General features: G+C 38.0%; 1 protein-coding gene across 2 annotated transcripts in view; it reads left to right on the plus strand.

Moving 5' to 3' along the window:
* Positions 1–7,609: 7,609 nt before the first annotated feature.
* Positions 7,610–26,427, plus strand: part of ARGLU1 (arginine and glutamate rich 1) — a 25,137-nt gene continuing 6,319 nt past the window's right edge. The window contains exons 1-3 of one of the 2 annotated variants that reach the window (XR_014020746.1): positions 7,610–8,193; positions 15,259–15,484; positions 17,291–17,857. Coding sequence is in view for 1 of the 2 variants with exons in the window: in XM_081283403.1 (XP_081139529.1) it covers positions 7,847–8,193; positions 15,259–15,484; positions 17,774–17,857 (657 nt within the window). In the remaining variant the exon portion in view is untranslated. The remainder of the gene's footprint in view (positions 8,194–15,258; positions 15,485–17,290; positions 17,858–26,427) is intronic. The other variant, XM_081283403.1, reaches the window with a different exon arrangement.

The following is a 26,427-nucleotide window of genomic DNA, read 5'->3' on the forward strand; positions in this document are numbered from 1 at the left end:
CACTTAGATAAAATAGCTAAGCTCACATTTAATTTAATAACTATAGGCTGAAATGAATAAGGAGGGAAATAGGCCATTCTTAAACTAACTTCCTCCTACAAAAAGAAATTGGCTAACAAACAACAGCTGGGTGAAAGACACAAACTTTCAGTACTTACTCTTCAGGAAATCTCAGCCTTCATTTTTATTTAAGGAAAGGTCACTCAGATCTAATAGAGAAAAACAAATCCAAAGAGAAGGGATAGCTTGGATACATTTTTTTTTTTTTAGAAGATTGTGTTATCTGAAAATAGCAGGTGAGTTCAGTGGTTACCAGTATATGATTCTTGTGGAAATGTCAATGTGCATATACAGTTTTTTAATGTGAAAAAAAGAACCTTAGAAATTGTCTCTCCTGCTCTTAAAATTACAACAAAAACAGCTGAATGAACAAAATCACTGCCTTGTTCTGTATCTATCACAGGATTAAAATCACTGGATAAAATATCACCCTAAAAACTGAAGAGACAGGTGAGTGTAGTAGCCCCTCCATTTGCACAAAGGATACATTCCAAGGTCCTCACAGGAGACCTGAAATCATAGGGAATAAGCAATCCTATATATATATATATATATATATATATATATATATATATATATATATATGTTTTACTTTTTCCTATTCGTGCATAAGGTTTAATTTATAAATGTGGCACAGTAGTAGGTTAACAGTAATAACTAATGATGAAATGCAAAACAGTTACAGCAATATATTATAACAAAATTGACAAGTATCAATACTTTTGTGTTTTGGGGGCATTATTAAGTAAAATTTGTATTACTTGGTCACAGGAATGGCAATAGTGTTGTATTAGTATATATCACCGCATATAGGACAGTCAATCTGGGACCCAAATGGCTGCAAAGCACATAAGAAGCAGGTAGCTTTACAGTGTGGATATGCTGGACAAACAGATGAGTCCCATCCCAAGTCAGATGGAGCTCAATTGCAGTGTGCAATTTAAAGCTGATGAATTATTCATTTTTGAAATTTTCCATTTAATATTTTTGGATTATGGTTAACCATGTGTAATGGAAACTGCAGAATGTGAAACTAAGCGGGGGACCACTGTATTGAGATTACAGATCAGCTTACCTGAGGCAGAAGCCACTGGAGCAAGTAATAGGTAAGAACACTTCACTGGCACTTTTGGCGAATTGCTGGGGGATGAAGGTAGATTAATTTGCTGGAGGCCCAGTATAGGAGAGGCCACATTTTCATGGCTTTCACGTCCAGGACCACCCATGATTCTCATGACGAGGATAAGAGAAAAATACTCTCATGTTTGGCCTGGGAAAAGGTGACCATTTTGAAATCTATGCAGAGCGTTTTTGCTCCTTTACCCAGTAAGAGAGAAGACTACCAGTACGCTACCTGATTTAAGAAGGAGTTCCCAGGGAAACCCGCAGTCAACAAGGAAGACAAAAACAGGGACAAAGAAAGTAGAATCTCTGAGCTGTAGCTACAGCAAATAATAAACACAGCTTAACTTCAGCCTGATCAACGTGAAAATGCACACCAGGGGCCTAACTACCTCAGATCCTGTTGCTCACTACATCATTTGAACAAGAAACTGCAAGGCATGTCATAAGTCAAAAAGAAAAGAAAAAAAATCAGAAAAAAAGACACAGCAAAAATAAGAAACAGAGGTTTTAGAAACACCACATCAGGAATTTCAAATAACTATGAAATAAATTAAGTTCATAATTATAAACATATAAATATATAATAAAATGCTGAGTGCTCTATGAAAATGGAGATTCTAAGGAAAATAAAAAATAAAATACAAAGAAAACCCTAGAAGTAAAAAAAAAATGCTCTGTAACAGAAATTAAGAATATCTTTTATGGGCTCATCCATACACTGAAGATAGGTCAATAGAAACTTCCCGAACTGAAATGAAAAGAGAATATCCAGGCACTGTAGGATAATTAGAAAAGGAATATCATGTGATAGTAGAATTCTGGAAGAAGAAAAAAAAAGAAAAGGACCAAAAATATTTAATAATTGCTGAGAATTTTCTAAAATTATTAATAAAAATCAAACCACAGATTAAAGACACTAGGGAACACCAAGTTGAAAAAATATCAAAACATTGCCAAGAAGCAAAGACAAAGAAAATCTTTTATAAGCTTCAGAAGAACAAGGGAAAGAATCATACCTGCAAGTAAGTAACCAGCAAGCAGGAGGCGTGGAGGGAAAGTTTTGAGATGAAATAACCCTGGACCTAGAATTTTGTATCCAGCAAAATTATCCTTCATAAGCGGTGAAGAAAAAAAGACATTCTCAGAAAAAAGCAAAACCAAGGTGGTTTGTCTCCAATAGTCCTGGCTGGTAAGAAAGGTTGAAAGAAGTTCTTCCGAGGAAAGAAAGAGAATACAGGTCAGGTGCTCAGATCTACACAAAGAGAGAGCCAGGTAAAGAATAAATGAAGACTCTTAGGCTGTCCTTAGAAGCCCTTGCTGTTGACACAGTGGAATTTTACCTGAGCCAGGTACCCCTGGAAAACAGAGAAGGTTAAGAAATCTACCATTTCATTCAGAGAAATGATTTACTTTGAAGAAATTCCTTCCTCATATGACGTATATAAGGCTCACTGAAGCCCCTCTGTTACCTTGAGAAGGCCAGACACAGACCCTCCAAATTTGCATTCTTTACCTCATAAGGTTACCTGAACTAGTTTGTCCCCACTGACTAATGAGAACAAATTTTTTTTTTTTTTTATCAGAATTTGGTCAAGTGTCTCTCCCCTTCTCTTCCCACCAGAATCCGGCCCACCCTCTGGCCCAGCAAGTAGGACTTCAAACCCTCCTGCCAACAGTCTTCATCCAGCTTCCCCACACCCAGTGTTTCCTGGATTTGTTCAGCCTTCTCTGAAAAATGAAGCCAGACTGCTGTAGTCTCCAACCACCTGCAGGTTTTGCTGTCAGAGCTTCTCCCTACAGCACTAGGCTCTCTCTGCACCCCACCCCCAACCAATCCTGCAATGATCCTTTGGGGGGAAAAAAAAGTCTCTTGCTAAGTCCTGGTCTGTTTTTACTTGAAGGTGTAATTGTGGCCTCCTGTTTCTTGGCTCCTGGTCAGAGCCTGTCCCATCTGCCTGAGATCAGCCCTGCTCACATCCCGTCCTGTCCAGTCTGAGCACATTTCTGGGAAGGACATCCTTTGTCTTTTGATGCTCAGCAACAAGAGTTTTGCAGCCTTGCTCTTCAGACATTGGAACAGAAGTAACAGATCTCTGCACTCATTGCTGCTGCAACAGTCTCTGGGTACCTTTCCCAGTCAGAAGATATTTTTTTTGCATCTCCAGTAGAAGATTCCTTTTTCATTTCTTAGACAAACATTAGATTTTTTTTTTTTTCATAGAGGCATACACTTAAAATTAACCGTATATAGTATTGGGCCTCCTGTCATTTGTTTCAGATGGAGAATTAGATGATAATTTGTCATAGGGAAAAAGACTGAATGCTTCGTACAGAGCTGAAAATTATGAATTGAATCAAAAGATAGATTCTGGAACCTGGAATTCTCCACATTTTATTGCCAGGAGCTGTGATGAAAGTGTTTACTCTTTTTGAAATTATGTAATATTCTGTGTAAAGCTGTTCAAAAAGAATCTATGTTGTAAGATTGCTAGGGGAAGTCAGACAACATATTTCATATTTGTTTTCTCACTCAAAATGTTTTGTTGAATACTGCCCATGAGCCAGGGGCCAGGCCTGACACAGGAACACAGCAGTGAACAGATCAGAAGCTGTCTGTCCCTCCCTCGTGGGGTTGTTTTTTAGTAAGAGAGAGGGGTTTAAAATAAGTAATCAACATTTCCTAAATTACAAATATGAAATTCTGCTGCTGCCAAGGACACCACCTGCCAAGGGACTACGAGTCAGGTGGGGTTGGAAGAAAGAGTATAAAGAGGGGCTCCAGTAGCTCAGGAACAAATAGTAAGGTGATAAAAAGAGTCATGGGCTGGTAAGGGAGCTGTGAAAGACAGGACCCCTGTGCCCAGGGATTTGATCTACTCTGTAGGTGTAGATAGAAGTCTACGAGCAACTAGCACAGTATTTTCCACAAACAAAGCACTTCATATTTATGAGTTGAAGAAATGGCACTTCATGGACATGTCACAGGATATAATTTAATTCTGAAAAGTGGTCAAAGAGGGCCGAGGATTAATAATTTAAGGATTTATAGGAGGGAGACATTCAGGCATTCCCTTGAGAGTTTTCACGTTTGAATACCGCTCTTTAGAATGATCTGTTATTTGCAGTTGGTTACTGAAACTGTTCAAAGATTAATAAAGGAAACTTTTATTGGGAGAAGAGAGTGGAAGAGAGAAGCCAAGTAAAAATCTAAAAAAAAAAAAAAAAAAGAGTCTAAACACAAAATAAAATAAAGCCAAACAAATAAATCAAAGCTTGTGTTAGGCAGCTTTTTGTTGCTGTGACCAAAATACCTGATAATAGCAACCTAAAGGAGGGAAAATTTACTTTGGCTCATGGTTCCAGTACCTGCTGCACTGGCTCTACTACTCTATTATTTGGAGGTGAGGCAGAATATCAGGGTGGAGGGTGGAAGCAAGCAGCTCACCTCAGGACAGCCAGGAAGAAGAGAGAGAGAGAGGAAGGGCTTCTAGGGCACACCCCAATGACCTCTTTCCTCCAACTAGATCCCATCTCCTGCAGTTTCCACACCTCCCAATAATGCCATCAGCTACAGATCAACAAGCATATCCATTCATGATCCAATTACCATGCAAGAGCTCTATCTCCAAGCTTTGTTGTATTGGGACCAAGCCCTTCAACACATAAGACTTGGGGATTCAAGTGTGGAACCGTGATAAAATTCATGATCAAAAAATCATTCAAGTTGTATTTGCTCCAGGTATATTCAGTGCACATTTACTGAGGTTAGCATGTTAACCCATGGGGTTACACTGAGCACAAAACAGTCAAGATGCCTGGAATTTGGATCTGGTGGCAAAAGATATTCATTAAACAAATAACTAATGAAACAAAATAAGTTCAGGAAGTGTGAAATGCCAGAATTTTGATAATTCTACTATAAAAAGGTAGATTTGAAACATATGTGCCACTCATTCATTCAATGAATTCTCTGAGATAATCTCTAGTTAGTTTGGGGATCTCTGATGCATTTTTTTTTCTGATTTTCCCTACCAGGCAACAAAGACATAGCCTGAGTGGGATACATATCATCCTCGTATAAAAGCTCCATAAACTATCTCTTAAAGTCAACCCCAGGGAACATGCAACCTAAATAAAATGGGTAATTGGCTCACAGCCTAGTCTCCCAATCGCTGCTTCACTGATGGTGACTTCTTGTTTATTTTTTTTTAATTTTTATTTTTTCAGTTGTAGAAGAACAAAACCCTTCATTTTATTTATTGATTTGTATCGAACCCAGTGCCTCACAAGTACTAGGCAAGCGCTCAACCACTGAACCACAACCCCAGCCCATTCTTGCTTGGTTTTTATGGCAGAATGGGTGAACAGGCTCCTTGGGCTCTTTTATTAGGATACCGCTATGGTTTGAATATACATGCCCTTCACAATTCACCTGTGGAAACTCAATACCCAAAGATGGTGTTAGAAGTGGAGGCTTTTGAGAAATGGTTGAGTTGTAAGTGCTCTGAGTTCACCAATGGAACTGGCACTTTTTATGAGATGCATTGAAAGGAGCGAGGTAGTCACTTTCCCCTGAGGTTACATCAATAAGCCACCACCTTGGAAGCAGCAAGAGAGCCCTTAATACACAAGGAGCTGCTGCTGACTTGGATTTCCTAGCCCCTGGGGTTGTGAGAAATAATTTTCGGTTACTTATAAGCTACTTGGTTTTTTACTGCTTTGCTATAGCAGTCTGTTAGCTTTGCGTTACTGTGACAAAAGTATCTGGCATAAGTAACTTAAAAGGAGCAAAGGTTTATTTTGGCTCACAGTTTCAAAAGTTTTGGTCCACCTGAACTTCTCTCAATTGTTTCTGGGCCTGTGGTGAGGTAGAACATAATGAAGGGAAGCAAAAGTAGAGCAAAGCTGCTCACCTCATTGTGTTTGGAGAGCAAACAGAGGAGAGAATGAGGAGAAGGGGTCAGGGACAAAACAGCCCCTGCAGAGCCCCAGTGATCTATTTCCTCCATGAGGTCCTCCTGTAGTTTCCATCACTCCGATGTAGCCTTTACGGTATGAATTCATAAATGGGTTAATTCAGTGATGAGTTCAGATCCCTCGTGACTGAATCATGTCCCGAGCCCCCACCTCTGAACATCGGGGCCCTGGGGACTAAGCCTTCCACACATGGGCTTTTGGGGGACATTTAAGTTCTAAACTGTAACACAGTGCAGATGGATTAAGACATTACTCTTCTTTTTCATGTTTTCTTGAAAATTCTCAGTTATGTAATCTTTCATATAAAACTTAAAATTATTTAGTTTGTTATAACATGTGCATTCCCAAGAGAATTTGGGGCTTTCATGAAAACTGCATTAATTTTCTAATTTGACTTAGAAGGAATTGGCATGTTTTTGATACTGACTCCACAATTGAGAAAACAGCGTGTGTTTTCCATTTATTCTGTCTTTCAGCCAAGGTTCATCACAAAGACTTTGTAACTTGGTAAAGTTTATTCCTAAGTATTTTATGGATTTTGTTGCCATTCTGTAGAAAACCTTAATATTTCATTTTTAATAGGCTACTGGTTGCTCAAAGTAAAGTTTTGATTTTTCCTCCGCTTACCTGGAGTGAAGTCTTTTACTGAACTTATTTAACGTTGAGGCATCCAGATTTCCAACATTTCCTATCATCTGCAAATAATGACGTACAAATGATGACATTGTCTTTTTTGGTGGGGCGGCTTGACAGTGACAGTGTTGTACCGCAGAATAACATGGCTTTTCTTGGCCAGGGCTCAGTTGGTCTTAGTTATGTGCAGTCTTTGCACCACCTACCTAGGAACATGTCACTGCTCTTCCATCTAATAAGTGTGTGACCTTGGGCAACTTTTTAACCTCTATGGACCTCAGGGTCCCCATCTACAAAATAGGAATAACAGTGGTACTTAATTCAGAAACTAAAGTATTAAGTATTAAGCAATAATTTAAAAAGCATTTGGAATGCACATTAAGTCTTATGTCAAGTATTAGCATAAACTAATCAAAACCCTACTGCATAATTTATCTCCTGTAAGCTTCAGAACCAGGTCAGAAAGTGTGTCAAAGTGCATTTTGCAAACAAGGAAACAAGCAGCAAGAGTGGAGTGATCTGCCAAAGGTCACTCTATACAATGGAGTGATCTGCCAAAGGTGATCTGCTCCTAGAAAATAATCCAATCAATCAACTCCTGTCAAGGCGTGGCTTAGATCGTATTAAAACGTTGATCCATTCTACCTTGCGTGGCATTTTACTAGAAAAACGAAAAGTACACTGACGCAAAGGCGGCAGGCTCCGGCCTTGAGTTCGTAGGCTTCCGCCAGGAGTGGCGAAAAGGGCCGAGTGCGCTCGGAAACGCCCGCCAGTCCTCGGCCACAATCGTCAGGCGGCGGGGCTCACGCTTCGGCACGTTTCGCGCAGGGCATTGTGGGAAAGGCGGCCGGTGCAGCCGCAGCTGCCATCTTAGAGACTCCTTGCGTTGTGGCCTTCTCGTTGGAGGCGGCCTTCGTGGCGACTGTAGACCTCGAGGAGAGGAAGAAAGTCGGCGAGTGGACAGCCGTCGTTCCTCCGGCCTCCACAGGACGGTCAGCCCGCGTCCGAAGGCGGAGGCGAGGGGAGCCAGGCGCGTGCGGGGCCCGGAAGGATGGGCCGGTCCCGGAGCCGGAGCTCGTCCCGCTCCAAGCACACCAAGAGCAGCAAGCACAACAAGAAGCGCAGCCGGTCGCGGTCGCGGTCGCGGGACAAGGAGCGCGTGCGCAAGCGTTCCAAGTCCCGGGAAAGTAAACGGAACCGGCGGCGGGAGTCGCGGTCCCGCTCGCGCTCCACCAATACGGCCGTGTCCCGGCGCGAGCGGGACCGGGAGCGCGCCTCGTCCCCGCCCGACCGCATCGACATCTTCGGGCGCACGGTGAGCAAGCGCAGCAGCCTGGACGAGAAGCAGAAGCGGGAGGAGGAGGAGAAGAAAGCGGAGTTCGAGAGGCAGCGAAAAATGTGAGTGCCGCGGGGGGAAGGGCCGGAGAGTGGGGGTGCGGACCGGGAGTGGGGGTGCCGGCCGGGAGTGGGGGCGCGGGCCGGGAGTGGGGTCTTGCGCTGGGCAGACGGCGGGGAGGGGGCTGCGGGGTGGGCGGACCGGGAAGGAGGGGTCTGCGGGGTGGGCGGGCCGGGAAGGTGGGGGCCGCTGCGGGGTGGGCAGACGGGGAGAGTGGGGGCTGCGGGGTGGGTAGACTGGGAGAGCGGTGGGCGCTGCGAGGTGTGAAGACCGGGAGAGAGCGGGCTGCGGGACAGGCAGTCGGGGAGAGAGGGGGCTGCGAGTTGGTAGATGGGGAGAGTGGGGGCGCTGCGGGGTGGGTAGGCGCAGAGAGTGGGGGCGCTGTGGGGTGGGTAAACCGGGAGACTGGGGCTGCGGGCTTCGTGGGCACGGGAGAGTGGGGGCGCTGCGGGGTGGGTAGGCACGAAGAGTGGGGGCGCGGGGCTGGGAGAAATGCAGGAAGGGTGCAGGCACCCGCCTGGGGGCACACGTGGTTTGAAACCCTTAAGTGGAAAGATCCACGAGGTGGCTGGGATGTAAAATCGTGGTGCAAGAGGGGAGAAAGCGATTTTGGCGCGCGGAGTGGAGAGTCCCGGAAGTAGGGGTGGAGTTCAGAAAGAAGTCTGGGCGCTGCGCTGGCGGGTAAGGCGGGGATTCGGTTAGCCTGAAGGTGCGGATGGTCAGCTTTTGCAGGTCCGCTTGCGAAGGGTATGGAAAGGAATTAACCCGTGGGATATAAATTGCAGCTTGCCAGAAGCATCTTTTTATTGAAGCTTAGATTGAGGACAGGGTTTAAGACACTTTAAGTGGTTCATCAAAAAACAAAGAAAAACCCCACATTTTTGGCTTAGTGTGTTTAAAGGTGTGGCCTTTGCTTTATATCCCCCTCTGGTCTTTTATTCCTTTTTTTTTTTAACAAATAAAAATCAAAATGCATACCTTAGTCTAAGTCGACTTTGATATTTGATTTCACCTATGTAACCATCATTCTATACAAAGTCTATTCCTTCATATACTCCAATGAGTATGTGTAGTTCTCTTTTTCCCCCTTGTAGTATACTTGTTTAGAATACGTCTGAGTATTTGTCTTTATTTTTGCCTTGCTCACATACAGAATTTTTATGTAGGGAAAATCTTCCTGCAAGGATTTTATGTATACATTATTGTCTAGGGGTTTTACAGTTTTCTGCAGTTAGGTTTGTATAATGTAGACTTTCCAGCACACCTTGTTTCTAAAAGCAAAGTTATTAGGAGGTATGGAAATATATCATAAATAATACTAGAGAGAAAGTTTGCTAATTTGCTGTCTACATTTCTTTAAAGCTTATGCAGTTGTTCCACTTCTGCTATACTTGGAGCTGTTGATGATGCATATGAAAACATATAGAATCCAGCTTTTGGATCTGGAAAAGATCCTTAGCTATAAAGATAAAGCTCTCAACAGGATATTGACAGGATATATGAGAAATTACCTAAGATATCACTGATAATTTTTCCATGTGAAATAACTACTTGCCGTTCACTAGGAAGTTAAAACTTAAAGGAAAAATGAAAGGAAATTTGATATATAAAGAATAATTAGAAACATTTAGAAAGCTACATGTGGACAGCAGAGGAGAGATCCAGGGATGAGATGATAGGAAATAGAATTGGTATATGGTTTCTAGGTTGAGAGAGACAAACTGCCATTCATGTTTAGGAGGGGAAAGAGGTAGGACCAGTAGCCACTTGAACCCTAAATTCCTGTGTGCTGTATAGACTTTACTTAATGTGGTCAAATGCCTTAGAAATAATGCAAAGAAAAGTCTGGAAAGACAGGTGTTAGAGCTTTGGAAACAGGAACAAGTAGTTGTCTACAAATCCCTGTTTGTTAGTTCATTCAGTTAGTATTTACTATGGCTTTAGTAAGTGCCAGGCACTGTGCTAGGCAATATTAATATAAAGGTGATTGGTCTCTTCTAAGATTTTGATGGCTAATTCAAGGACAGGTAATTGATACAACTGTATAAAGGAAGCATCCTGGTGGGTAAAAACCTTTGTTGTCCTAAAGAATGAATTAAGGGTATAGGAGGGAAAACTGTCATGCTGGGTATAAAGTATATGTGGACCAAAGGAGAAAGCCTCCTTCACCACCCCTGTCACAATAAGGAGCTTGAAAGGCAGTGGTCTTAGAGTGGACCAGATATTTTTGGCTACAACAAGAAGTTCTTAAGTACTACAGTGATACAGTGACTGAAGATGTAAACAGGCTGGAAATTAAGGAAGGGTTCTTATATGCCATATTAAGAAATTTGGTTTCATTCTAGAAACAGGAAAGGTTTTGAGGAGGCAAATGGCACGCACCCCCCCCCCCCCATTCTAAACAGATCATGAATAGTTCTATAAGATGGAAACAAGTTATGAGGAAGGAGGATACAGTAAACTGAGGAAAGAATAGTACAGACAGTTACTAGAAAGGAAAAGAAGGACCAATTTAAGAAACAGATGGGATATAAAATTGGATCTCAGACCTAAAGAAAAGAGCATTATTGGTTTTTATTTATAGTGTGGCTATTGTAATTTATCCAGAAACTTGCTGAACAGTGGTTAAGGAAGAGGGAAAAGCAGGAGTTTCCACTTGGCACTTCACTGTGGGCCATAGTTTTAGGTATTCTGAACTTGCTTAAATTAATAATGAGGGACTGAAGCCTAAGGAAAGGGGGCTTTACTTGTATCATTAAAATCCCGAGAGTTTATGAAATGACCAAGGCAGAGTATAAGGAGAGAAAAGCAGTTGGTTCAAGGGACTGAATGAAAAGCTCAAGTTGAAAGCAGAGCAGATACGAGAACAATGCAGAGTATCTTGTGTTTTCAAGAATTCTCAGATTAGATGGAAACAGTAAAATAAGATCCATTTGCTGAGTTTAACCAATTAGGAATTCTGTAGTCCCAGAGGAGGTGAGATTGCTTTGCTTCTTAAACTTTTAAGACCTTAAACAAATCATCTCTGAGATTGTTTTTTTTTTTTTTTTGTCTGTGAAATGGAGATACCTGTCCTATTATGAAAATTGTAGGTATATCTAAATTATCTAGATGGTGTTTGGCATATAATGGGTCTCAGTGTTATTTAACATAACTTCTATACTCTCAAAGCCTGCTGAGTTTAAAAAGTGATCTTGTGAGTTATAATCTTAATGCAGTAAAAGGTAGGCCTTTAAGTTATTTCCTCACTTTGAATAGCTAATTCACATGATTCAAAATTAGATTCAGAAGGTTATCATGTCTGTGTCTCCCATCCATTCATGAATTGCTCTTACCCCTCCAGTAGACTGGTATTACCATTTTTTAACTTTTTTTTTTTTTTTAGAGATGCTATGTATGTGTTGTATTAATTGCTAAAATAAATAGACAGTTGAAAATGTCTTGTAGCAAATCAGGAAAATGTTAATGGTCTGATGTGCCAAAGCTTGAATACTCTACTGTTGAACTAGGGTTTCTGTGATTTTCAGACAGTACTTGAAGAGCTCATTGTGAAAGCAAACTTGGTATGTGGAACAGTGCATTCTTGGAGGTTGGTGCTTTGAGACAATAAGAGAGCTTAAAGACCTAGCTGGTATTTGTGGCTAGTTGTTTTGGTAGTTACTTCATATCTTTTCCTCTCACATTTATTCTGGAGAGACTGTATAGGATAGTAAAGTGCTTAAGTTCTTTAGCTTTGAAGTCTACCAAGGTTCATATTCACAGTTTAGCAGCACCCATTAAGCCTGAGTACAGAAATTTAACTTATTAACTTCAGTCAATAATACATACATTGTAGGACCATATCTGAGATTTAAGTGGTGACATACTATACTGAGCTTTTAGAATAGTGATTTGGACCTATTAACTGCTATTGGCTAATAATTTTTAACCAGTTCCTGGAAATAAGCCCCTAGGATTGAGTTCATACATTTTAAAGACATCTTAAAATAATAGTGGCATTTGCTCTGTGCCAAGTTATACTCTCATTTGACAGTTGTGAAATGTTGCGCCCTTGCTGTTTTGTACCATTTTAAAGTTGATTGTGACTAGTGTATTTAAAATACCAGAACACATAGAAGAAGTAGGGTCTAGGTAATAATACCATTTCCATTGAAAAACTTGAAGATTTTGATTTAACCTTTCATTAGCACATATTTTTGGCAAGGAAATGGATTGATCAAAGAAGTATAGCAATAGATTAGAGAAAATAATATATGTTGACAACTCCTATAGCAAATGTTTTATGGACTGGCTATTAGATATCGTCGTCTTTTTAAAGACACCAGTAACTAGTGTTTTGATCTTCAAGAAAGTTCCATTGCCTCTTATGGGAGTTAGCTTAACAGTGGTTTTATTGATTATGGTGATAAATTTGCCATCAATGAAGATGAATTTATGCATAATTCAATTGTATATGTGCCTGTATGTGTACAGGAGGAGATAAAGTGGTATTGAACTCTAAACCTTAATTTTTAATACTGGTTCAAAAAATTGATTTAAATTTTTTTTCCCCGAATTCCAAAATAGCATATTTAATCTTACCAAGAATACCAACAAAAGTTATATTCTTGTAATACTCCTAGAGGAACAGTTCTGCTGTGGTGCCCAGACCTTGCTGGTCTTCACTTAGAGACCTATCAGTAAGGCTTACTGCACTCATGGTGGCATACTCTGTAGCTCCTCCAGGAGCAAAGGGAGATAAAGCAGTTTTGTGAGACTGCAGCAGGATGTTTCACACCCTCCACTGTTTCAGTTGAGCTTGGGACTTTCCATTTGCCCTCCCCTTTGGGCTGTAAAACCATTGAGCTGTACTTAGACTTGACTTAGCAATAGAGAAACTCACCTTCTGTCCTCTGGCCCCTCTGGTTTGGTGTGGTCAAGTGGGAGTAGAGACACAGGGAGCTGACACCATGCTGATTTAATTTTTGCTGTGAATAATAACCTGAATATTTTTGGCTCATTTTGTCCTTAATGATCAAGTGTATGGAAATGTGGCCCAGTTAGCCATTGTGTTAGTGCTTAGGGATGGCATAACTTCCTCAGAAAAACCCTGAATATGTAAGTATAAGGTCTTTTCCAATTTTATCTATATTCCTAAGTTGGGAACTTTTCTACTCTTGAGCTAATTTAAAGCCTTATACTGTTTTCCTTTCCACTTTGTATAGAAAGTTTAATTGAAACTCTTACGATATCCTTTTGAATAGTCAGTACTGAGTTCTACTTAACATTGATAATTAAGAATTGCATTGTATTGAAATTTTAAATATCAAGTTTCTTTTTAGGCCTCTACATTTAATAATTACATATTAATCAATTAACAAACGTGTGTGTGCATTTATAAAACTAATGAAAAGTTGGCATATATAAAAGTAGAATATTGTTATCCTTATAAACCCATACCCAGATTCAGCAGTTGTTAGCCTTACTTGTTTTATTTTTTGTTATTTCTTTCCTTCCCTTTGGATGAAATAGAGACAACATTTTATATTAAAATTGTCATTTAATTTCCATTGAATTGAAATTACTAATTCTTTCAATGGTCTTGGCAGTTCCTATTAGGTGATGTCACAGAAAGTACATGCTCTTATTGAACTGCTGTATATAAAAAGGCTTATTGTAATTACCACAATCCTGTATTTGATGGGAAATTAAGGAAAAGGAGAGAAGCATAGTTATTCCTAGGCTTTCATATCCTTTTTTTAAAATTTAGGAGATGTTTATGAAATGGAGTACTCAGTATGGGTTCTGCAAATATCTAGGACCTTAAAGGAAAAGAAACTTTCTCTAGTACCTCCTATTTTTTTGATGGAGAAGAGAAATGATGAAACTGAAGTGAAGCAAAATGTTGAAGACAGTTTTAGTATTAGTGTGGTGTCACTAAATAAATGACAGAAGTTGAGAATGAAAACCTGTTGGGTGGGAATTGAATCACTCCCAAGAATAGAATTAAGTTGGAGTGGATTGAGGTATTTAAAGGTCACATTGAAACTAGAGTCTTTACTAAATTTATGAATTGAATGACTGTTTCATACGTAGGTATGTCAAATGAGTCACCAAAAGATATAAAAGTTGCAGGTTTTATTTAATTTGGATTGCGAGAAAGTTGAAGCATTAATAAATTGTTCTCTTAGGATGTAGATACTTAGAGTACTCCAAGAGCCTCTGAATTCATTAGTTAAGCACAAATATTGCCTCAGTATGCTATTCACTAGTAATATATGAGCAAAATAGGCAATTTATAGTGTTCTAGTAGCCATGTTAAAAAGAAACCAGAATTAATTTTAATATATTCTTAGTCTGTTAAATTTTTATTAGATCTTTTATGTTTTTCTTAATACTAATATTCAATTTAGACTAGATGCATGTGACTAGAGGCAAGCATTGGTATAAATTTTGTAAGACTTCCATGATAATACCTTGATAAATGTTAGTATTTTCAGCACAGATTTTATTTTGAATAAACAAGCTGGTTTATAATAGAATGGAATTTAACTAAAACAAAAATATCATGCTTCATTGAACTTTATATTTTCATCTTTCTACTTTTCCTATTACTGGAGGAGCTTTTCCTTGGAGATCAGTGAAATTTTTGGAAGAAAAGGCACAGTAGAAAAAAGTTGAGAAATTCAGTGATCTATACTTTGAGTGGAAGGTTCACAGTTCTGTTAACTTCAGTCAAATCTCTTTAAGTCTGTTTGTTCTGTCTTTGCTTAAGGAGAAGGGGCAAATGAATTGAGCCACTCTGAATTCCCCGCGTAATAGATTCTCTTGCTTTTCTATAGCTCAGCTGTTCTGTTGAGTTGGTTGGCAAATGAGCAAATACATATATTTTTAGCAGCTTATCCTCTTATTATAAACTTAATAACAAGTATATGTCTTAACACCTTAATATATTTAACATTTCCCCATATGTGACATGAAATGAATTGTAAAGTCATTAAATATGTAAAATCAAGCTGATGTGATTGAGACTTAAAACTAGTGTTTTTAAAATATCAAAATAATTTTTTTTCCACTTTGTTTCATAGTCGACAACAGGAAATAGAAGAAAAACTCATCGAGGAAGAAACAGCACGAAGAGTGGAAGAATTGGTGGCAAAAAGGGTAGAAGAAGAATTAGAGAAAAGGAAGGATGAAATTGAGCGAGAAGTACTCCGAAGGGTGGAGGAAGCCAAGCGCATCATGGAAAAGCAGTTGCTCGAAGAACTCGAGCGACAGAGACAAGCTGAGCTTGCAGCACAAAAAGCTAGAGAGGTAACGCTCGGTCGTTTGGAAAGTAGAGACAGTCCATGGCAAAACTTTCAGTGTCCGGTTGTGCCTCCTGCTCAGTTCAGAAAGAGATGGAATACAGACTATCTAATTCCTTTCTCATCTAAACTTACATTGCTGCAAGAAAGTTAATTTTTTAGCCTATTCAGAAGTGCTGACTGATACTTAAAAGTTACTTTCATAAAACTTATTCAAGGATACTTTTTGATTTAATGGAACTGGCTTATATATTTGAGAAGTGTTTGAAACTTTTGCCATGGCTGCAGGACTTACATTCTTTTGGGCGGGTGGGGGGAGACAGGAAGTGGTAAAGGGAAAAGGTTAAAAAGCCACCTGTGGTTGTATATTCTTTTCTGTTTATCACTCTACTACCTAGACTGTGAGAGGCTTTTTGCCTTCAGTCAGATTAAAAAGAGCAGGGCCTAACATTGAGTGACAGCACCTGCTTTTGATAAATAGGTTTTCTCACTCTTCTTTTTCCCTTCTTTTATTCCTCCCCCTCCCCCAAATCCTGCTTCAGCACAATGGACTAATTCTAGCATTCTGATCATAAGGCCCTCCATTTTCCTAATGTGTTTCAAGGAATCTTTTTAGGAAAAATGTCCAGAATATTCATCCACTTTTTTAGTATCTACTAACAACTCCTTTTTTTCTCTAGAGAGTTATGAAGGAACAGGTTGTCCTTGTCTGGAGTCAAGCTAAACACATGATTTGTTTTATCAGCAGCTGGAGCAGAAGTTGAAAATGTCTTTCTGTGAGACAGTAATTTGCTACTGAAGCTTTATGGCTTGTTTGCACTGATTACTCCAGGATCCTAAACTTGGTGAAAGACAGTGGGACACTCAGGGTTAATTACTTCACAGCACTGAGTGTCACCCATCAAAATAGTTTGTGTTAACAAACATGAATCCCATTGGTGTGATGTAGGAAATCCTGTAGTCATATTTTCTTGAACTGAAATATTTGACTTAAAATATGGCTCATTGTTATTTTTCATGTGGGCATGGTTGTGGACAAGTTGATGTAGTATCAAATCTCTTTGCTTTCCAGTAAGCTTAGCTTATAACATGCGTTTTTCTCTTGTCCTGTCTTTAGATATACATGTCTATATTTATACTGGATTTCACAGACTATAAAATTGAACGTACGAAATTTGCAATGATACCAGTGCTTTTAATAATGATATTTTTGGAGTAATTGTGCTATCTTGTAGCGAGTTATTAATCATAGTAAAGATTTTTTTCTCTTCATTTGCTTTTTGTTTCATATTAACAATTTTTTTTTTACACGGACACAACCCTCTGACAGTCTTTTCAAATATTAAAATCATTTGAATATGTATGCTGTGATCTGAACACTGCCCAAATCATCAAGCAGTCTTCATATAGTTTGCATTATAAAATTTCATTAAATTCTCCAAGCAAAAATAAATTGCAGAATTTTATTTCCTAACCATGCATCCCCTGGATTCCTGAATTTCAGTTCAGACTGTAGATGACAATATAAGCTGCCTTTAGAAATTGTCAACATCTGAATGTTAAGTCCATTTTCCCCATGGAAGAAGCCCTTAGTTCCATGAAGTATGGATTACCATTTGTATTTTTCACTAACAGTAAATGTATTTTTCTTATTAATTGTTTGCCTTAGGAATGATGAATTACATTTTTTTGTTCCTTCTTACCATAAACATCTGCATTCCTCAGCTCAGCCTTCCTTGTATGTTGTTTCTTTATAAATGGTTGAGCTGCTGATGCAGGTATTGCCAAGCTAACAGTACAAATCATTTTAAAGAGGAAGCTGGCGCGTATGGCAGCCGAGGAGCACACTCTGCAGGACACTGGACAAGACAGTAAATATTCAACTTTTAATGCTGATTAAAGGAGTATAGGTAAAGAATACGTAGGTATACATAATTGGTGAGACAAATATTCACTTTATTTATATTTTATATATTATTTTTTAATTTGGTAAATACTATCCAGTTTGTAGTTGTCCTTGTTGATTTGTGTGATATTAAAATATTAGTAATAATTGCCAGGAAACTATCATTAGGGAGGGTTTAGTCGGTTGCTGTTTGGACTGGGAGGGATGATTTAAATTTAGTGCTAGAAACCAATTTTAGTGGCTGCACAGTTTATCATTTGTCAGACAGAAGGTAGCTATAAAGCTACCCAGTAAGTCAGATCAAAAAAGTTCAGAGGAAGATTAGTAAATATTTATCAATAAAAATAAACATTTTATTTTTCTAATATCTTAACATGTCCTCCCCTTTAGGAGGAAGAACGTGCAAAACGTGAGGAGCTAGAGCGAATACTAGAAGAGAATAACCGAAAAATTGCAGAAGCACAAGCCAAACTGGTAAGTTTAAATAAAGCATTTGTGAGAAGTATTTTGCATTTGCCTTTTCTTTTTAACAAATTTTGTGGAATGATTTTATGCTTTATAATTTGACTTATTTGCTGGGGACGCTCAGAGCTACTATAATGCTTTAAAGCAGGAGTGTGAATAGTTGACTAGATTCTTAGTCTGGAGAAGATTCCAAAATTTTCAGGGTTTAAAACAGGTTTCATGGAGAAGTTCTACTTTCACCCCTCCCCAGTTTTTTTCCATCCTAAGCCCATTCACATTTCTTCTATGCCTAAAAACACTAACACCAAAATCTTGGAGTTGTTTAAACCAACTGATGTTTAGCATTTTGTTTTGGGCTACGAGGCAGAATAGAGTATATATTTGAGCAAGTATATGAAGATAATTAAAATTCTTTTTTTTTCTTTTTTCCTATTCCTAGTTTATAATCTAACCACAGAGACTTAAGTAATTATGATAATGAGACCTATAAAGGTAGTAAAGAGCAATTTTAAATTGCAGTAAAGAAACCAATGTAAAAAACATTAAGCAAATTTTTAAAATATATTATTTATTCTAGTTTGTTATACATGATGGCAGAATACAATTCATTCCGTATTACACTTATAGAGCACAATTTTTCAAGTTACTGATTGTACACAAAGTATTTTCATACCATTCATGTCTTCATACATGTACTTAGGGTAATAATGTCTAACTCATTTCACCATCATTCCTACCCCCAAGCCCCCTCATTTTTCCTTCCTCCCCTTTGCCCTATCTAAAATTCCTCCATTCCTCCCATGCCTCTGTCCCCCATAACCATTATGAGTCAGCATCCCATAGAGTAAATGTTTTAAAAGGAAGAAACTATATCACTTCTATTTTCCTTCCAAGTTTTTTTTTTTTTTTAATGTTTACCAACATTTTTGAAGTTGAATAAAGATTTTGAAGTAGCCTCAGTCTGAGGAAGAAGAAAGCTAGAATTTAAGGACTATGGATATGAGTATTCCAAAACACACAAAGGGAAATAGGTACTTTGAGGAAAGACTTTTATCCACCATGAAGGTGGTATATACAGGAATACTACTTCAAAGTAAGAATATAAGAAGAGATTGAAGGACATTTACCTAAGATGGTAGAGGGAGGTGATTAGTGGTGGTGATTTAATGCCCAGGAGTAAAGATAGGACCCAGGAGGAACTCTTGGCTTTGGGGAGAAATATAGAAAAGATTGTTAAGTTAGAAATGTATTGAGAATAATAGGGCCCAAACAATGATATTTGTTGCTGAGTCATATTGTTGACTGGAGGTGGGGAGGCATGGCTAGTCTGTAAGCTTCAGTTCCCCTTTTTTGTGTGTGCAGTATGAGCCCAGGGGCACTCAGACACTGAGTTACACCCCATACTTTTTTAAAGTTACGCGATAGGGTCCTACTAAGTTGCTTAGGCTGGCCTTAAACTTGCATTTCTCCTGAGTAGCTGGGATTGTAGGAATGTGCCACTGTTCCTGGCTTATCTTTATTAAAAAAATAATCTTTGTGTTGATGAGTTCACAATAAAAGATCTCAAGAAGAGTCTAATTGATAATGGAGCCTACTTAGGGTGAAAGAGAACTTTAGTATCCTATAGTTCACAAGGGTCTGAAAAGTTAATATGGGACAGTTGGTTCAAAAGCATAACTTTAAAAAAAAAATAGAGTGCCCCAGATAAAGATGATACTGGAAATAAGCTAGGTGACTTAGCATCTTGACAGTTAGCACTGTCTTGCTTATTTTGAAGGCCATAATGAAATCTGTATTAGAAAGCCTTAATCCTACTTTCCCAGTGAAATACTTTGAAATCTGCTTAGGTAGAAGAAAAAGATATGAATATGAGATGTATGATAAATCATAGAATTTATCATTCTTACAAATAATATGTGATAATGCTTCTTTACTGATTCCATTTAAGGAGAGAATCTCTGTACACATGAGGAAGTAAGAGGGAGTTTGAGTTTTATTTTGTTTTTTTGTATCAGGGATTGAACTCACGACAACTCAATCACTGAGACACATTCTGCCCCTTTTTATTTCTTCAGAATTTGAGACAGAGTTGCTTACTGAGTTGCTTAGTGCCTGGCTAAGTTGCTGAGGCTGTCTTTGAACTCAAAATCCTCCTGCCTCAGCCTCCTGAGCAGCTAGGATTACAAGAGGGCCATGTGGAGCCTTCTAAAAGAGAAGAAAAATATGATTGATCTTTAGAAAATTGAAGCAAAGTAACCAAGCAGTTGAAACTAGAATTCCTCGTAAGATATGCTGAAGAGATGGCATAGCTGTGGTAGGTTTGGTTTGTGGATGGCATGGAAATTCCTCACCTAAGTCTGACATGCCAAGATCTTGATCCCTCCTGAACCTGGGGTGGTTAGGGACATCTTGGCCTCTTTTGTCCCTTCAGCAGCTCTTCTTGTTTACTCATATGAACCATAAAAATACGAACTTTTGTTTATTATTACTGGGAACAGATTGGTAACTGTATTGTAGAGGAGTACTTTTCAAGTGGTAATAGATGGCTAGTTCTGTGTTTTTAATCTCATTTAAGACTTCTACTTTTAAAAAATAACAGTTCGGAGAATTACTAGAAAGGTGAAAGTCCTCTACTCTTGGTTTCTATTTGTGATCTGATTAATTTGCAGACTATTGGGCTGCAGGCCACTTAGCACCAGGACTGTTCTAGAGGGCATAGATTTATGTTTGAGCTGGTCAACTGTAGGGAGTGTTATTATTCTGATGACTTTTTTTTTTTTTTTTTCACTAAAATGCTGTGAAAAGATACCATGGGGGAAAGAGGTTTGAATTTTAGAAAAGTTGGTAAGAATTCAGATATACTTAACACATGCTTGCTGTGGTAAGTTACAAGCATAGGAAGCTGTTGATGTAGCAGTTTTTTGTTTGTTTTTTTAAATTTCTATTGGTAGTCATGTTGGTAGGGAAAGTAGGATGTACTTTGTATAAAATTATTGCTGTATAGATAGTGGCATAGAACACATGGAGATTTCTCTCATTTTTATTGGACTTTTCCTTCCTCAAGGGAAAAAAGCACTGTGCTTTAATCTTTATACTTTTTTTTTTTTTTTTTTTTTAGGAAATATAATGCAAAATTCATTGAGAATCCCATTAAAATAACCTGGTGTTTGTGAAAGGAAGGAGATGTAATAGCATTTACAGATACCATAGGGGAATTTCCTCAGTATATTAGCAGTGGCAGTTCATCTGATCAAACCAGCATTTTCGATTGTTTTGTGACTTCATGAGTACACAAAAAGTGTGGACGGTTTGTTGTTCTGTGTGCTATGTAAAGCAAAAAGATAGGAAGTATTCTGGCCATAAGAAAATGAGGGGAAAGCAGTTGTGGCCTCAGGAGCTATTTACTAAAATTGTTTTTGAGAAGCATTTTGGTTTTAAAGTTGACAAGGAATTCATTTCCTTTAAGTAATTTAATGTATTTATTGCAGAGACAAGGCCAACTCCAAGAAAAGTTAACTAAATTAATATGGAAATATTTGGTAGGTGGTGTCAGTGATGTGAGATGATTGATCTACTTGTCATGGTGGGAGGCTTGACAAAACCTTTCTAGAAAAGGTACCCTTTGTGCTCAGCCTGGATAGATTAAATTGGAAGTAGGAGGCAGTGAGGAAATGAAGCAGGGCAAAGGCCTTTTGAGCAGAAATAATAGGACAAACACAAGAGCAGGTGAAATGGAATCTCTTGGGATACTGGGGGAAAAGTAAGTATGTTAAAGCAATGTTAAGTAAGATTTTGAAAGCAGATTAAAGACAGTTGGATAAGAAAATACTCTGGGAGCGGGGAGGAGTTTTTTTAAAACATCGTAACAGTGAAGACATAATAGCAGTTATATTTTACAAATGGGAAGAGAAGGCCAACTTTCTAATTACAGCTCACAATAATTGACAAACATTAAAGAGATTATTTATACAAGTACAATAAAAAGCTACAAAAGTTTCAGAAAATAGGGAAGCAAAGGAATGCCCCTCTCTTTTTGTTTTTCTGTAATAGTAAGTCCCAAAATGGAAAAGCTTTTGGAAAAGCTGTGGCAGTATCCTGTGTTGGTAAGGATATAGTGTAAGGAGTGTCCTTTATGTAATTATTTTGGGAATTTAAATGGAAATACAATTTCCCAAAATACTTAACAGTAAATTAGTAAATATCAAATTCTTCTAAGAATGTGAAAATGGATCCTAAAAATAAACTGACGTATAAAATCAATTATAATTTATAAAATAAAGTTACACAAAAATAAAATTTTCCCCAGATTATTTAAAATAGTAAAACAGTCCAGGTTATTAGCAAAATTATAATCAGTGAATTATTCTGTAATCAAAAAATATTTGATGCAGGGGAAATAGGAAATAGCCGAATAGGAAACTTACATCTATAATATACTATTATTTTGAAAAAAGTATATTTGTACATTTTAAGACACAGCAATATATATGCTAGAGTGCATCTCAGTAGTTTTCAGTTTCTGCATATTCTACAAGTAATCTATATCACTTTCATGATCACACAAAATTAGGAAAACAGTTAACAAGCCACACTTGATAAGCTTTTCAATAGACCCTTCTGATTAAAAAAACTGGGCCCAGGGATGACAGTAATGTGTTAAGCTTATCAATTTATATATGAAGATCAATATTAAGTGCTCTAGTCAAGGGTAGTTTTTTTTTTATTCATTTTAGTTTCAAATTCTCTATCAAGATATTTGCTTTGTCTATCCATAAAAAATAAAATTTCAACTGATACACATAACTTGTTTCATTACATCAGATAATTCATCTAAATGTGACTTGGTTTTACTTTGGCAATGCACAGCTTTCTTCAAATATTGGAAGAGTTATTGCTAATACAGTAAAGGTTTATTATTATTTTAAGTAGCACTTAAAATTTTTTGAAGTCTCCAGAGGTTTTGTTTTTATGACATGCCTGAGAATAACCCCAAGTATTCAGAAATGTATATCAATTTTTCTCTCTTGGAAAGAGAAGCAGCAGACTTTTTAAAAGGTGTTAGATATTGCTGTGGAATAATGTTCTTGCAGGAGATTGTGTTAGTAGGAAAAACAACCCTCAACTTGTTCCCCTGGTGGAGGTGGTAGTAAAATAGGAATGTGTGGGACCTGGGGTTTAATTAATCTACATGTGAATACCTAAACTAAGAATCAGACTGGCAGATTTGATTAAATTATAAATAACTTGCTGATTAGAAGAAGGACAGGTTAATTTTGACTAGACGGGTATCTTTGAAATTTTATATAAGTTCTTGATTTTTTTTAATTGGTTGTTCAAAACATTACAAAGCTCATGACATATCATCTTCCATACATTTGATAAAGTTCTTGATTTATAGGTATCTTTAATATTGAGTTAGTTTTCTCCATCACCCTTCCTTATGCTATGTCACTTTGAACACCCATTTGAGAGATGTTTGAAAGTGTATATATCCATGTTTTTAAGTGTAAAATAAACAGTTCACTTTATGATTAAGAGAGAGCTCTGTAAGGAGTTCTAAGAAAAAAATGTGAGCAAAAACTTTTTAATATGTTTGTGTAGTATGCTGAAAAAGGTCCTCTTCTCCAAAGAAAGACACTTATATTCTAATTCCTGAAATCTATGAACTATTACCTTATTTGGCTGAGAAAAGTGTATGTATAGGAGAAACTCTTTGCAGACGTGAGAGATTATCTTGAGGTGGGGAGTTTATCCTGGATTATTTGGTGAACCTCAGCTGCCATCACGTGACCTTTTCAAGAGAGAAGAGGGTCTTTTTACCATATAAAACAGCAGAAGTTGAAGTAAAGACAAAGCAGAGAGAAATTTGAAGTTTAGTGTAATGTGGCCAGAAGCCAAGGAGTCCTGGGAGCCACTGGAAGCTGGAAGAGTTAGGCAAGGGGCTCAGCCCCCAAAAGGAATGTGCCTCTGCTGATACTTTGATTTCAGACTAGTGATACTAGTTCCATACTCTGGCCTCTAGCATATATTTCTGTTTTTTGGAACTAAAAATGTGTATGTGGTTTTGGAATTGGGTAGAAGCTGGAAAGATTTTAAGGCACGAGATGGAAAATGGATACATTGCTTTAAAAAAACTGTTGGTTTTGAAACTATGGGCTTTAAAGGTGCTTTGGCTAGAAGCTGGTCAAGAACATGTTATTGGAAACTAAGGGAAAAGAAGGCTTTTCTTTGTGATAGAAAACCTAGCTGAATTATATCTTGCAATTGTATAGAAGGCAGAATTTATAAGGAGAATACTAAGTGTTGAAAGTGCAGCCTGGCTTCTTACTGTTCATAATAAAATAACAAGAGGAGATCAAAGAATGGACTAAGTTTGAAAAGAATCAGCACTCAGTTTTTGGGGGAATCTCAGTCTATCCAGATAGGAAAGATGTTCACTGGTAGAACTTGCTCTAGAAAGAAAGCCATAGGTTTGGCAAGAAATAGTTTTGCTGTTGCTGAAGAGACCATGCATGTGATTTATTAAGTCCCTTTGCCATCTCAGTAAAAGCCAGTAATGGATGAGATTATCTAGGAAAGACCTGTGTAGGTCTCTCTTGTCTACTGTGTGATCTAGGTTGAAGACTTTGTGGTTTGAACATTTCCAGAATGCATATTGACATTTAATTGCCATAATATTGGGAGGTGAGAACTTTAAGAGAAGTTAAGGCCACGAGGACTCCACTGTCACAAATGGATTAATGCTGATTATAAAATGATCTCTTGGTGTTTCCTTTTTGGTGAGAATGCTCTCTGGTCACATGATAACTTCACTGTGTTATGATGGAGCAAGAAGGCCTTCATCAGATGCTTCATTGGACTCCCTGGCCTCTGGAGCTGCAACGTATATATTCCATTTCTGTATAATTATTCAGTCTGTGGTATAGTATTATAGCAGCCGTAAATGAACTAAGACCAACAAGGTTTCTGAAAATGTTATTAGTAGAAACACTGCCAACTCTGGACTGAAAGGGGTAGAAAGAAAGGACATGGTGAAGGGAGGCTGTCAGACTTCCAAGAAAATCCTCACATAGGGAAGGTTGATGAGAGGACCAACAAAGAGATTTGAGGATATTGGCCTTGATGATTGGAATTCAGGAAATCCTAGTCTCCATTAGAAGCTGGAAAGAGCTGGGGTGATTCTCCACTAGAGCCTTTGAAAGAAAAGTATTCCTGCCAACAGCTTGATTTTGATGTGGGGATACTGATTTTAGACTTACCATCTCCACAATACATTTCCTTTGCAAACTATGCAGTTTGTGCTGATTTTTTTTTTTTTTAATGTAACAGCCATATGAGATTAACACCATTTGGGGGAGAACAGGGCATTTTATAGTAGAATAAACATTTAAGTTGAAATGGCACAGTTTGGAGGAGAGCTAATAATATACACATTTTAAGAGATAGAAAAATATGACACTGAATGTGTCAGATATTTTAATTTAGTTTGAAATGAAAGTTTTCAGTCAGAATGATTTTTTAAAAAGCTCATTTAATATCTTAATGTAGCTGGATGCTGTGGCCCATGCCTATAATCCCAACAGTTTGGGGGGCTGAGGCAATTTGGCAAGGCCTTGATCAACTTAGTGAGACCCTGTCTCAAAATAAAAAGGGCTGGGGATATATGGCTCAGTGGTTAAGCATTCCTGTATTCAGTCCTTGGTACCCAAAGAAAAAGATTAATGTATTTGGGGACAGCAATTTAAAATATAACTAGATGTTATTGTGAAGGATGACTTGAAAGACAGACTAGAAACAATAAGCCATTGGAAGCTAGTGAGAAGATGGGGTCTAGCAGTTCTTAGAAACATAAATGGGCAAGTAATGGGATATGTACAGGAAGCAAAAGGGGTAAGAAAGTTAGCTTGTCAGTACCATGGAAAACCCTCTGATGTAGTCATTCCTAAGAACTACAGGGATTACCAGGCATTTAAGGAAAACTGAAGCATACAAAATGGAATAAATGACAAAGACAAAATTTTCTAACCCCAAAGAAAAGAGATCTTAGGGTGCAGAAGATTCAGAGAGCCACATCTAGAAGATACAGGTTTTGTTTGAAACTTTGGAACATAAAGGATAAAAGAAATTCTGTAGTTACCATATTTCTGTTGGCAGTATCATAGAGCATTGTCTTTGGAGGTCTACAGCAGTGGATTTCATCCCTGATATTTCATACCTAACTCAATTATCAGTCTTTTTTACCTTTTGAAGCAGTTATCTTTAGTTAATATGGCATCTCAGGAGATAACAAGGTTGATGTTTCAAAAGTGGTTTAAGGGGTTGGGGATATAGCTCAGTTGGTAGAAGGCCTGCTTTTCGTGCACAAGGCCCTGGGTTTAATCCCCAGAACCACAAAAAAGGGGGAGGGGTGGTTAAGATTAGAAAGGTAACAAGAATTAAAGTAGATTGAGAAGGGAGTATGTGATGGCATGAATTCTCTTTGTATGGAAGCTAATAATATCACATAAGGATAGATGGGGAATATTGTATACCATAAGGAGAGAACCTCATCGTTACTAAATTGTCACAAGAAGGGAGAG

This window comes from Spermophilus citellus, assembly GCF_964194105.1.
Source record: "Spermophilus citellus genome assembly, chromosome: 1".
Classification (NCBI taxonomy): domain Eukaryota; kingdom Metazoa; phylum Chordata; class Mammalia; order Rodentia; family Sciuridae; genus Spermophilus; species Spermophilus citellus.